The sequence below is a fragment of the Pelophylax lessonae genome, assembly GCF_965119305.1.
Source record: "Pelophylax lessonae genome assembly, chromosome: 6".
NCBI lineage: Eukaryota > Metazoa > Chordata > Amphibia > Anura > Ranidae > Pelophylax > Pelophylax lessonae.
The window spans coordinates 35548467-35563428 of NC_138773.1; the positions used below are offsets into that span (position 1 = coordinate 35548467).

The 14962-nt window shown below is 45.8% G+C and overlaps 1 protein-coding gene across 1 annotated transcript in view; it reads right to left on the bottom strand.

Annotated features, from left to right (window-relative positions):
* Nucleotides 1-4834: 4834 nt before the first annotated feature.
* Nucleotides 4835-14962, bottom strand: part of LOC309558155 (guanine nucleotide-binding protein subunit beta-5b-like) — a 36469-nt gene continuing 26341 nt past the window's right edge. Inside the window, exons 7-11 of the mRNA XM_082261159.1 lie at nt 13843-13874; nt 13257-13356; nt 11239-11304; nt 7876-7968; nt 4835-5083 (exon numbers count right to left, since the gene is read on the bottom strand). Of these exons, the coding sequence (XP_082117285.1) occupies nt 4940-5083; nt 7876-7968; nt 11239-11304; nt 13257-13356; nt 13843-13874 (435 nt within the window). The 3' untranslated portion in view covers nt 4835-4939. The remainder of the gene's footprint in view (nt 5084-7875; nt 7969-11238; nt 11305-13256; nt 13357-13842; nt 13875-14962) is intronic.

The window sequence follows — 14962 nt, forward strand, 5'->3', positions numbered from 1 at the left end:
CATGGACAGTCAACACTTCTGTTTTTTTTCTCCTTTGTAGAAATAAAAGAAACTTTATAACCTTTAGCTGTCCAGGTTATGGAGATGATGCACGGATGACATATTTTCTCATTGAAAATACTGAGCACAGATTTTGGTTTCTGAATAGAACATGAATTGCTACAAAATGGTTTATTAGTGGCACACACACAATGCACGTCTCTTCTTACTTTGCTGTCTGTGTCCAGTTGGGGGAATTTTTCCTTTTTTCCTACCCTGGAGACACAGCAGGAAACCTCTCCAAAGTGACAGGACTTCCCATCTTAGATTTCCCCTCACCTCTTGCTTTGGTGAAAACTCAAACATTTTGGATTTCCTCTCCTTTCCGTCTCTTTGAGAATGGTTTCAGAGGTGGAATAAACCCATTGGGAGCTCAAGCTATTTAAAGTGGCTCTTCAGTTTTTTTTTTAATCTTTCCATCTATTAAATCCTCCACCCTTGTTTTAACTTTGGATAGTAAAACATTTTTTTTCTGCCAGTAAATACCTTATACAGCCCACTTCCTCTTTCTTGTCTGGTAATTAGCCTAAACCAGGGATGGCGAACCTTGGCACCCCAGATGTTTCAGGACTACATTTCCCATGATGCTCCTATTCTCTGCAGTGTAGGTGAGCGTCATGGGAAATGTCATTAGCCTAGACCAGTGATGGCAAACCTTGGCATCCCAGATGTTTTGGAACTACATTTCCCATGATGCTCAACTACACTGCAGAGTGCATGAGAATTATAGGTAATGTAGTTCCAAAACATCTGGGGTGCCAAGGTTCACCATCACTGGCCTAAGCCAATGGTGGCAAACCTTTGCACCCCAGATGTTTCGGGACTACATTTCCCATGATGCTCCTGTACTATGCAGTGTAGTTGAGCATCATGGGAAATGTAGTTCCAAAACATCTGGGGTGCAAAGGTTCATTGGCCTAGGCTAATGACATCATGCACAGCTAACTCTCGTGAGAGTTTCCCAGCAAGGGAGGGAGGGGTAAGTCATAGGACAGCCAATGAGAGCTGCAGAGCTGGAGGGGGCTGGATAAGGGTGAAGGTAACTGAAAACTGAAGAGATCCATGAGTATTCATAAAGAGAGAAATGTGCAAGCAAGCAGTGGTGTAATGTCACTTTTCCACTGCATGGAACCTTACCGGTTCGGCAGGCTTTTGTGCTTTTCCACTGCTGGTACCGCATGGTATAGGGTCGGAACGGTTCGGTACGGTATAGGTTTGCTTTTCCACTGCATGGAACCGAACGGTATGGTACGGTACGGCTCTGAAAAAACAGTACCTACTCGATTGTGGTTCCAACAGGTACCAAACTGGTACCATATCCCACAATCCTTTGCATGCAGTCACTACTAGCCACTGATTGGTCAGAGAATCCCACCCACCCCGTTGTTATCCCACCCACTTAACTTTAGTACTACTTTAGTGGAAAAGCAAACCTATACCGTACTGTACCAAACCGTTCCGACACTATACCATGCGGTACCAGCAGTGGAAAAGCAAACCGGGCCAAGCAGGGCCGAGTAGAGCCGAGCAGGTACGAGCCGGTACTTGCAGTGGAAAAGTGCCATTAGTGAGTGTGTCTGTATATATATATATATATATATATATATTTATTTATATACATGTATATATATATATATATATATATATATATTTATATGTTTGTGTGTGTGTGTGTGTGTGTGAGAGTGTGTAAATCCAGGAAGTGAACAGGCAGCAGCTTCAGCTGCCCACAGGTAAAATGGCTGCAGCCAGACTTAGTGGAGGGAGATTTCTGCAGCATATTTGGCAAGTACAGAATCACAGTATATATTAAAAAATATGCAAAGTGGTAGGAGGGAAGCTTCAGAATGGCAAATATGTTTTTTATTACAAATTATGTGAGCAGATTGCAGTTCCTCTTTAAAACAAAAATTGACAGGGCCTAACCATTTCTTATTTTCTAAAACAAAGAAATTGCCTTTACATACATGGTTGGCAATAGTCTGAGAAATAGAAAGAAATACATTCGCTGATCACAAGCCCCATAATACTGGGTCACCATATTGGAAACGGGGCTGCTGAAAGACAGGCAGAGGCTTGTACTATGCCGCAAGCTGCCAAAAAATCCAGGAAGGAAAAGGTTGCAGCGTTCCATTACAATTTAATATGGGATGTAACTTTATTGTTCCAGGCATGGAGTCCCCGCCTGGGACCTCCTCACTCACACATTTCTCAAAAAAGCCTGAGATTAATTGTAGAGGATGAGGTTCCAGGAGAGGACTCCATATCTGTCTGGAACAATAAAGGTACATTAACTTTTAGTGGGAGTTGCCATCTCTTTCTTCCTGAACATTCTGATTCATGGTAACAAATGTAATCATGTGCCGGTGTTGTCAGCACCCCTCCTCCCCTCTATCCGCGCTAAACATTTCTGCAGTATTCGTGTTTAGAGAAGGACTGCACAGATTCTTAAAGGGGAACTAAACCCTCTCCTTTACACCCAAGGAAGCTGCCATCTTAGCCTTTGCTTCCTGCAGTTGCCATGGTTATGCTCATATGATTAGTTATAACATCAGCCATTTGATGGCTTGACAGTTTGGTTGAGAGCACCAGCTACTGTGACAGTTCTCATTCACAGCATGCCTTGAATGTTTTAGGAAACCGTTTAATTGATGGCCTTAATTTCGCTTTAAGGCTCGGTTCATATTGATGTGATGCATCAGTCGATCTGCTGTGGGTGTCAATTAAGGGTCCTTTCACACAATCCGCTCCGTTGGATGGACTCCGTTTATCTCAGCGGGGGATTGATCCGCCGATCCCCAGCTGAGATAAACTGAGTCCGTCCGACGGAGCAGACTGTGTGAAAGAGCCCTTAATTGACACCCACAGCAGTTCAGCCGATCCCCCGCTGAGCAGGAGGATGACAGCTGTTCTCCGCGCTGTGTGCGGAGATACAGCTGTCAGGTCCCCATGCATCTCTATGCGGGAATCGGATGGGAATGGACCGTCTGTCCGTTCTCATCTGATCCGATCCGCCGGAGGAATGGAAAATAGGGTTTCCATCCGTCCAGATTTGACGGATCGGATCGGATGTCAGCAGACATGTCTCCGCTGACATCCGATGCCCCTATAGAGATGCATGGGGGGACCGTTCAGATCCGCCAAAAAAACTGACAGGCGGATCTGAACGGTCCACATGTGTGAAAGGGGCCTAAGGGTTAACGACACCTCAAAGCAGGTTGTGGAACGCGGTGCGCTTGCTAGAATGGGAACACATGGTAATAAACATCCATGCGATTAGATTCCAGTGTGGCAAATAGGTGCCTGCACCCTTTTCACGCGGATGCGGTGCAAACTGAGCTATACAAAATGATAGGCTCAAATCGCACCACACAGAATCGCATGTGATTGGCACAAGAATGCGGTGTGATTCCTGTGCGAATCACATGCGATGTGACGCATCAGTGTGAGCCCACAGGTTTACACTTGCCTACAGACTGCGGGCTGGTTGTGGGTGCAGGAACCGCACTTGTTCCTGCACCCGCAGCCAAATCGCGCTGCTCTTACGAGTCGTTTTCCTGCAGCCACGTTTGTAAAAAGGTGCATGCTACATCGATGCATAACACAACTTATTATCTGAAACAAACAAATCAAACAAACAAAACTTATATCAAATAAAGCCCCCCCACCCCACCCCACCATGTTTTCTTAAAGCAAAACTCCACCCAAAACATTACAGTCTCTGGCAGGTATGTAGTATTGTCTGTGTCCCTTTGAGGAGATTTCCCTTAACTTCCTGACAGGGTGGAAATTCCCTTCAATGGGGACCAAGACAAAAAAAACTGTTTTACTAGAGGGGGTTTGAACTGTAACAGCTGCATGTGAATTCCTGTCTAGTTGATGACCAAACCCCATTTTTTGTATAGGTGTAATTGGATAGGAAGTTAGAATGTTGGGTCAGATACAGAAAAAAAAACTCACCCCATTAAAAACTGGAAACAACGTTGCTGAAATTTAAATTCAAAATGCTTTATAAAGGCCACTTTCACACTATCCGTCCGTCGGACGGATTCCGTTTTTCTCAGCGGGGGATCGAGCCGCCGATCCCCCGCTGAGCAGGAGGATGACAGCTGTGTCTCCGCGCTGTGTGCGGAGACACAGCTGTCAGTTCCCCATGCATCTCTATGGGGGAAATCGGATGGGAACGGACCGTCGGTCCGTTCTCATCCGATCCGATGGACGGTTGGAAAATAGGGTTTCCATCTGTCCAGATTTGACGGATCGGATCGGGTCGGATGTCAGCGGACATGTCTCAGCTGACATCCGACGCCCCATAGGAATGCATGGGGGGACCGTTCTGATCCGCCAAAAAAACGAACAGGCGGATCTGAACGGTCCGCCTGTGTGAAAGGGGCCAAAGAAATATCTGTCTTGGAGAAAATTAAGTCAAATGACTTCTGCTGCAGAGAAAAATGGACTGAAGCCCAATGAGAAGGCTCAGACAAATACCTAGGCATTTGGTATAATCATGAATCATCATGGGAGTCCAGGAATGAGTTTTCCCCAAGACACATAACTATTTCCGAGGTTCATTTCACATATTTGAATTCAAAGCATCGGGGTGGTCCAGATGTAGTTACTTTATTATACAGTAGATGCACTGTATAGTAAAGTACTGTATAGTAAAGTAACTGAATTCAAAGTAGCACCAACAACCCTTCAACACAATATTTTCCTACAGAAAAAAAAAACACACATAGGCAGCACAACAAAACTAAAAACTTCTATGTTTAGAGAGAAACAACACTTGTGGAAAGTGAGCACCAATACAAGTTCACAATCTGTTGGCTTGTCCCACCTCTATACCGAGCACCAGAATTTCTTTATTTCTATCACATTCATGGGGGTATGGGTGATGGGCTTATGAGAAAGCACTCCCAGTAGGACGGAGCAGGAACAGTTTGTGACTGGAGGTCACAGCGATGAGGGGTGCACTAGACGGACTGGAAGCAGATAGGTCAAGACTATAAACTCCACCAGGAAGATCGATCAGGGACCCTCGGGTCTGTTGGAGAGAAAAAGAGAAGAGTGAGCGGCTACAGTCTAAGTAGATGTAAACTCAATCACTAAAACCTCATGGTGGACATGGGGATGTGTGTAGCTTGTGCCTGCAAAAGCGCCTCAGTGAATTAGTGCCAAATATATGTAGCATAGCTCCCAACGGTCCCTGATTTCGGGGGACTGTCCCTCATTTGGAACAAAGTCCCTCTGTTCCTCTTTCCTCCTCATTTTGGTCTGACCTTTATACAGTAGTTGTATATAAAATGCACTTTTTATCTTTCAAAAAATGTTTCCCAGTGCTAAACCATTCATACAATTTCTAAATTGCTGCATTTGTAAATTTCCAACGTCAATATAAAAGGGATAGTAGTGGTAAAAAAAAAACACTTGTGGGTTCAACTAATCCTTTTTTTGTAGAATTCTCCTTTAAGGGGACATGGCAGGGGTTGTGTCCTATGCCTGCATGCGTTTGCCAATAGGTGTCCCTCATTCCCATCTCTAAAAGTTGGGAGGTATGTATGTATGTAGCAGTATGTGCTCTTCACCTCCACCATTGGTCCACCATAGAGGGTCTTCTGCACCAACATACTTCAGACTAAGTAAAGGACACAAAGCATGTGTGAATATAAAACAAGGGTACATGAAGCCTTATTTAGTAGAGCACCCAGCAGACAAATCTTCATATATACAGAGACTTTGGGTAATACACTTCTAATTCTCCATTTTATAGTGCAGGCTTTCCCAACCAGGGTTCCTCCAGAGGCTGCTAGATAAATTCCTTGATAAATGATCAATTTCTGCCTCTTACATACCTAACAAATTACACCAATGATCCTTTGAGCTATTTGTAAGGTGGGCATTCTTCCCATTGACCACCAATGTAAGGAGCATTCTTCCCATTGACCACCGATATAAGGAACATTCTTCCCACTGATCCCCAATGTAAGGGACATTCTTCCCACTGATCCCCAATGTAAGGAACATTCTTCCCATTGACCACCAATGTAAGGAGCATTCTTCCCATTGACCACCAATATAAGGAGCATTTTTTCATTGACCACCAATGTAAGGAGCATTCTTCCAACTGACCACCAATGTAAGGGGCATTCTTTCCACTGACCACCAATGAAAGGGACATTCTTCCCATTGACCACTAGTATAAGGAGCATTCTTCCCATTGACCACCGATATAAGGAGCATTCTTCCCATTGACCACCGATATAAGGAGCATTCTTCCCATTGACCACCAATATAAGGAGCATTTTTTCATTGACCACCAATGTAAGGAGCATTCTTCCAACTGACCACCAATGTAAGGGGCATTCTTTCCACTGACCACCAATGAAAGGGACATTCTCCCCATTGACCACTAGTATAAGGAGCATTCTTCCCATTGACCACCGATATAAGGAGCATTCTTCCCATTGACCACCGATATAAGGAGCATTCTTCCCATTGACCACCGATATAAGGAGCATTCTTCCCATTGACCACCAATATAAGGAGCATTTTTTCATTGACCACCAATGTAAGGAGCATTCTTCCAAATGACCACCAATGCAAGGAGCATTCTTCCCATTGACACCAATATACTGTAAGGGGCATTCTTATGACTGACCACCAATATACGATACATCCTTCCAACTGACCACCAATGTAAGGAGCATTCTTCCCACTGACCTCCAATGCAAAGAAGAATTCTTCCCATTGACCACTGATGTAAGGGGCAATCTTCCCAATGACCACCAATGTAAGGGGCATTCTTCCCACTGACTACCAATATAAGGAGTAGTCTTACCACTCACCACCAATGTAAGGGGCATTGTGCTGTGTCATTTGGCCCCCTGTAACACCTAAAAAACCTGTCTGATCCTGCCAGTTTCTGCCCTCCTCCCTGTAAACTGACCACAGTATATCATGGCTGCTGAGCCCTGGCACCCTGTGGTCAGTGTACATGCCTCCTTCATCCATCATCCGTCATCTGCAGTCCTGCACTGTCCCCATGTCCTCCTCTCCCCCCCTCCCCTTCCTGCCTGTCTGTTTGTCAGTGCCCGCTCCCTCGGCTCCTGCTGCTCTTATATTTGCTTTAAAATTATCTAAACCCCTCTGTAATAGAACAATAAGTGCTCCTGTGTTATAGAAAATATATGCGATCTGTACCTATATTAGAGCGGCTCCCAGCGATCACATGACCGCTCGGCTCTCTCTCCTCTCTTCCCCTCCTTCCCAGCTGACGTCAGAGCGGCAGTGCTCAGCCCCGTCTGCTGGAGCTGTCATCCTGGCAGAGAAGAGAGCCGAGAGGTCAGCTGAGTGCCGGTAGCCGCTCTAATTTAGGTACAGATCTGCATATTTTTTTATACCACAGGCACAGGAGCATTTATTGTTCTAGTACAGAGGGCATTAGGTAATTTTATATAAGTGGCTTAACAACCACTTTAATGACACTTTAGATCAGCCATTCTCAACCAGGGTACCCAAAACCCTAGGGTTCCTCCAGAGGTGGCTAGGGGTTCCTTGACCAGTGGCTAACTGATCTTTCATGTGATGGTGCCAGCATAGTTCCAGGTCCAACACCACTTGGAAAAACCAGAAGCATAACTGAAAGGGTGGTATATTGGCCACCACTCTAGGGGGAGTATTCTTCACATTGACCACCACCAATGTAAGGGGAGTTCTACCAATGACCACCAATCTTAGCAGGGGTTCCTTAACACCTGAAAATTGTTACAAGGGTTCCTTTGGGGTAACTATTCTACAATGCACAGCCAGGACAAGGCATCTTTATATCTGACTTACCATGTGTGAATTGCGATCAATAATCCGGAACATGTTGATGTCACTTCCCGCTGCAACCATGTGACCTGCGCCCACCCAGCGACAGCAGTAAATCTATAAGTCAGAAAGAACATTCAATGATTTGTACACTACAAGTCAGATTTATAAAATCTGTACAATGGAGTCACTGGCCCATAGTGACCATATTCCAGAAGCTTAAAGTTGTTAGAACAAAGGTGATTGCTGTTTGGCTGCTAAGGATCACTGCACTGTCTGTGCTGCTCTTTGATTGATTAAATATGTCCAAAGAGCTCACTGAATGTCTCGGTACACAACTATTATTTAGATAATTATTTTTTAGATTTTGACTCAGCTGTAACACCGCTCCAGAGGGCCCCAAGCTGCATATTATGGCCGCAAGTTCCAGCCAAACTCCGGTTTTGTCACTTCACCTCCTTGTCTCTAGGACAGGGGTCTCCAAACTGCGGCCCAAGGGCTGGATGTGGCCCTCTGCTAGCCTTTATCTGGCCCTTTTTGGGGCACTATTCCTACCAATGGTATGAGCCAGTATTACTCATATTGACACCAAGTGGGGCATAATTCCTACCACTGACACTGATGATGGGGCACTCTTCCTTCCACTGGCGCCAGTGATGGGGCACTATCCCTCCAGGTGACACCAGTGATGGGGCACTATTCCTCCCCCTGACACCATTGATGGGGCACTATTCCTCCCACTGACACCAATGATGGAGCACTATCCCTCCCACTAAAACCAATGATGGAGCACTATCCCTTCCACTGACACCAGTGATGGAGCACTATTCCTCCTACTGACATCAGTGGCAGGGCACTATTCCTCTGACTGACACTAATGATGGAGCACTATCCCTCCCACTAAAACCAATGATGGAGCACTATCCCTTCCACTGATACCAATGATGGAGCACTATCCCTTCCACTGATACCAATGATGGAGCACTATCTCTCCCACTGACACCAATGATGGAGCACTATCCCTCCCATTGACACCAACGATGGGGCACTATTCCTCCCACTGACACCAATGATAAAGCACTATCCCTCCCACTGACACCAATATTGGGGCCCTATTCCTACCACTGACACCAATGATGGGGTAATACTCCCTCTACTGACCACCAACCCTGAGGCCATGTTTATGCTCACTGATGGTGGGGACATTTTTTACCCCCACTGGCCACAATCCGGCCCCTTCTAAAGTCTGAAGGACAGTAAACTGGCCCGTAGTTTGAAAAGTTTGGAGACTCCTGCTCTATAATTACGTCAAAGTAATAGCCTAAACACGTCAGCATGTGGAGTATCTCTGTCACTTGTTGCAATAAAGCTGGTTAGAAGACACGACTGGAAGCTCTGTGCTCCCAGATTCAGACATGAGATTCAGATACAGTATGAGCAGTGAGGTGGTCAATGACTAAAACTGAAGTACAATGAGCTAGAAAACCTATCACTTTACCAGTTTTTGATGCTTGTGTCACTTAAGGGGGGTGTAAATAAAAGGGTTGGTCCATTCTAAATTGCTACTTTAGTTATAGTGAGGTTTGCTGGCTGAGTAACCCCTCTTGACTTTTTATACCTCTTGGGTTATGACCCCCAATGAGATCTCCTGGCTGTTCTTGGTTAAAACATCAAAGTAGACACACTTGACACCGTAGCTCTAAGCGGTTATTGGGAACCCAAATAGTTGTGAAAGATGACCAGTTTAGTGTCGGCTCCCCAAGACTGGTACGCTGCATCAATGCTGCCCTCATCATACCAGGGATTCTTCAAACAACATAAATAAAACAGAAGGGTGCAGAGGCCTAGTTCATTACCAACAACATTTTTTTATAAAAGCGAGTGCTTTGCTGTGATGAAGAGGGCTTGCCCCTTAAAACGCGTCAGTTGGCAAGTCTGATTAATGACAGGGTCATGGGAATTCCATCTCAAACCTAGGACTGCCACTTGGTTTTTTTATACACATCGCTGTTTGAGCCACTGTGAGTATTCACTCATTTGGTTTTAATGTCCTAATAAAATATTGTTGGCTATGCATTAGGCCTATGTGCCTTTCTTAGTTACATAGTACATAGTAGGTGAGGTTGAATAAAGACAATAGTCCATCCAGTTCAACCTGTGTAGGTGTGTGTGGCTGTAATCATCTCTCATACCCCTGAATGTTCTGATCCTTGAGATGTATGTCTAAGAGTCTTTTGAAAGCCACCATACTTCCCACAGAAACCACCTCTTCTGGTAGAGAATTTCACACTCTTGTAGCCCTAACAGTAAAGAACCCCCCACGTTGCCTGAGGTTAAAACGCTTCTCCTCTAATCGCTTTGTATGCCCTCGAGTCCTCATGCAATCCCTTCGACTGAACAGCTTTTTTTTCTAAGCTGAGACCCCCATTGAGATATTTAAAAGATGCTATCATGTCCCCTGTTCTTGCTTATGTGAGATTTTATATTGCTTAACAGAATGGGGTTTATGCCTTGTGTCAACAGGATTTTGGATGGTTTTAGACGCTTCTGGAATCTTTCAGAGTTAATTGACGGACACATTTGTCCTACAATTGAATACCTGCTGCTCCCATCCCTATGAACTGGGTCACCCCCTTATCTAGCTGGGTACCAAAAGCAAGAAAGCTCATCCTCCCCCTAAAGTATTTATAAATTAGGAAAGAAGCCAATTGAACAACATAAAATTCAGTGTAAGTGAAGCTTTATTTTTCCAAACAAGCAATACAAAGTCCATGCTTGCTGCCCACTGACGCGTTTTACCCAAAACTGGGCTTAATTGTCGAGACAAGGAGGGGAATTTACACATCCATGAAATAGGCAAGTGAAAGTATTAAAGAGATACACATCTACAATTTAAATGCATCTCGCATAATGTAAATAATATGAAGGTTATTAATGCCATCTTACCAAAAAAACACCTCCCCCTACAAGATCGCAAATACCAAGACCCAATAGAAAAAAAAATTGCATCCAAAGAAAAGAGGAACGGCCATCCCCATAAATTCCACCATTAAAACCACCAACTGATAAAATAAAAAATATAAATCCAAATAAATAATCCACAAAGACGTACAGTATATACTAAGGAATATTGAGAGAAGTCTCCCTTCAGGATGTGACTTTGTATGACATTTATTTGGCTACATTTGGCCTCCTTCTAAATTGCCCCAATCTGCTTTTGCAATCCTATTGACTTTAATAGGGACAATAAATGTTCTGATGAAGATCGTAAACTGTTGAATACTGTATATACCTCTGCAATACACGGATTGTATAGAAAATGAGGCAGTGATGAAAGAAAATGTCAGATACAACTGAGCCCTGATTCCTGAGTCTTGGGGTACTCACCTGGGAAGAACCCCTGAAATCATCGGGAACGGTGCTGATTTTCTGTCCCCTCTGAGAATCCCAGACCTGTATAAGGCGGAACACATGGTGAGAGCGGACACCAATAGAGAGCAAACAGACACTGAAGCCTCCAATTATATATTCTGTCTGTGAGATAATCAGCTCATACACAGGAAGACCTATTGATGTTTAGAGGACAAGAGTGCAGGAAGGAGATTGCACCATAAAAGGGTTACTCTACCCAATGATGATACTCCAGTGTTTAGTGGAGTTAAACCCCATCACAGTATTTTCTATCTCTGGTGAACGCTACTGGTTAGATGTCTATACTGAGTTCCCAGGTCTGTACATCTGCTGTGCCCATTATGAGGGGTTCCCACCAACCCTGTGCTGAGTTCCTGGGTCTGTATACCTGCTGTGCCCATTATGAGGGGTTTCCACCAACCCTGTGCTGATTTCCTGGGTCTGTATACCTGCTGTGCCCATTATGAGGGGTTTCCACCATCCCTGTGTTGAGTTCCTGGATCTTTATAACTGCTGTGGCCATTATGAGGGGTTCTTACATCCTTGTATTCAGTTCCTGGGTTTGTACACCTGTTTTGGCCATTATATGGGATTTCTATAATCCCTGTGCTGAGTTCCCGTGTCTGTAAACATGCTGTGCCCATTATGAGGGGTTCCCACTATCCATGTGCTAAGTTCCCAGGTCTGTATACCTGCTGTGCCCATAATGAGGGGTGCCTACCATTCCTGTGCTGATTTCCCGGGTCTGTACCTCTGCTGTGCCCATTATGAGGGGTCCCTACATACCCAGTGCTGATTTCCTGGGTCTGTACACCTGCTGTGCCCATTATGAGGGGTTCCCTCCATCCATGTGTTGAGCTCCTGGATCTGTAAACCTGCTGTGCCCATTATGAGAGGTTCCCACATCCTTGTATTCAGTTCCTGGGTTTGTACACCTGTTTTGGCCATTATATGGGATTTCTATAATCCCTGTGCTGAGTTCCCGTGTCTGTAAACATGCTGTGCCCATTATGAGGGGTTCCCACTATCCATGTGCTAAGTTCCCAGGTCTGTATACCTGCTGTGCCCATAATGAGGGGTCCCTACCATTCCTGTGCTGAGTTACCCAGCTCTGTACACCTGATGTACTCATTATAAGGGGTTCCCACCAACCCTGTGCTGAGTTCCTGGGTCTGTACACCTGCTGTGTCCATTATGAGGGGTTCCCACCATCCCTGTCCTGAGTTCCCAGGTCTGTACACCGTCTGTGCCCATTATGAGGGGTTCCCACCATTCCTGTACTGAGTTCCCAGGTCTGTATACCTGCTGTGCCCATTATGAGGGGTTTCCACCATCCCTGTGTTGAGTTCCTGGATCTTTATAACTGCTGTGGCCATTATGAGGGGTTCCCACATCCTTATATTCAGTTCTTGGGTTTGTATGCCTGTTTTGGCCATTATATGGCCATTATATGGGATTGTCCTGAGTTCCCAGGTCTGTACATCTGCTGTGCCCTTTATGAGGGGTTTCCAGCCCCCCCCCGTGCTGAGTTCCTGAGCTGTACACCTGTCACGGTCATTACAAGGTCTCCTCCTCTTTCTGTTAGACTTTTAATTCAATTTATATTATAGGGATGTGTTAACACTCAAAAGTCTAAGGTGAGAGAGGGAAGAGAGCTGAGAACGGTGGTGAGAAGATCTTGGATTGGCGCACCCAAGAAGTACAATGCACAATGGTATCCCCCAGAAGTGAAATCCTGGTGTAATAGACACAATTTTACATCTTATAAATGTCCTTCACCAACACTGGAGATGTTTGCTGCATCTAAATTCTTCAGATTGTTCTTTTCCTAACATTCCCTCACCTGGAACAGAGAAATGAGAAGCATGTGGCCAGTGTTAGACTCCCCATATCTCCCAGAAATCCCTATGCTTAGGTGTCTGCTGGGACTGGTAGTTCTTTCACCAACCAGATCTGTTCCATCACTTGTCTGCCCCTCCTCCTCCCTGTCTCACCTGTAGGTTCTCCTCTTTCCTCCATGAGCCAACCAGAATCTGATCTTTGTCTGGGTCGATGTCCAAAGCATCTCCGCACACGTGGGGGCCTGAGAGTCTCCTAGAGAGGGGAGGAAGGGGCCCTTTATTCACACTGATACCGACAGTCACTGGGATAGTACACAGCAGTCACAATGTCAGCCTACGCACTAAAGCTGGCCACTCACATTGCAATATGATGTACAATCTCATTGGAGTGGAGACAAATACATTCCTGGCGTCACAATATACAGCAACTTTTATAAATATATAGTCAATGAGCGCCAGTCACCTTGTCTAGGCTGAGATGATGATGTCATCAGTCTGCTGCAGACAGGAGGAAGCATTTCCTCAGTCTCCTCTCCCTCCAGTGATCAGACTGCAACATTGTAAGTTTGCAGCAAGTTACAAGGTGAGAGGCTGCAGTAGGGGCTGATATGTGTCAGACATTTGTGAACAAGGCCAATAACATAAAATATAGAATATAGTTACTGGTAAACCTAAAGGAGATTGTACAATCTGATTGTAACATGTGTGGCCAGCTTTATGAAGATGACCCCAGCCTTACCTTAAGGAATGCCTCTGTCTGATGTCCCAGAACTGCAAAAAAACAGAAAATAGAAGTCAGCACATAATACATAGAGTTTTTTTTTTAAAGCCCTGACTGCACTCTGACATACTGTACAGATAGACATTAGAGCAATAAGTCTCAACCACTGGGCTGCAGCCTCCTACCTCTTGGACCTCCAGCCAGCTGCTAATCCCAACCTTCCACCAGTGCCACAACCTCCCCTAGTGGCCTGCAGTGACCCCCAACCTCCCATAGTACTACCCAGCCACCTACAGTGATGCCTAAATTTCTGCAGAGCCTCCAACCCCGCATAGTGCCCCCATCCTCTGGCACTGTCCTACAGTGCCCCTCAACCCCTCAGAGTGCCACCTAGTGTGTTCAACTGTGCCTGTTAGCTTGCTACAGAGCCTCCAGCCCCCATAGTGCCCTCAACTTCTGACAGCGTCCCACAGTGTCCCCCAACCTTCCAAAGTGCCACCTAGTGCCTCCCACAATACCCCTAGTTTGCTACAGAGCCTCCAGTCCCCCATAGTGCCCTTAACTTTTGACAGTATCCCACAGTGCCCCCCAACTTCCTACAGTGCCACCTAGTGCCTCCCACAATACCCCTAGTTTGCTACAGAGCCTCCAGTCCCCCATAGAGCCCTTAACTTCTGACAGTATCCCACAGTGCCCCCCATAGAGCCCTCAATGTCCAACCATGTCCCTCAGTGCCCCCAACCTCCCACAGTGCCTTCTAGTGCATCCCACAGAGCTCTCTAACTGGCTGCAGAGCCTCCAGCCCCCTATGGTACACTCCATCTCCAACAGTGTCCCACAGTGCCCCACAACCTCCAACAGTGCCACCTAGTGCCTCCTACAGTACCCCTAGCTTGCTCCAGCGCCTCCAGCCCCCCATAGTGTCCCACAGTGCCACCCCCCCGACCTCCCACAATGCCTCCTAGTACATCCCACAGTGCCTCCTAACTTGCTGCAGAGCCTCCAGCCCCTATAGTGCCCTCAACATCTGATAGTGCCTCACAGTTCCCCCCAACTTCCCACAGTGCCACCTAGTGCCTCCCACAGAGCCCCATGCCTGCTATGGAGCATCCAGCACCCACATAGCACCCTCAACATC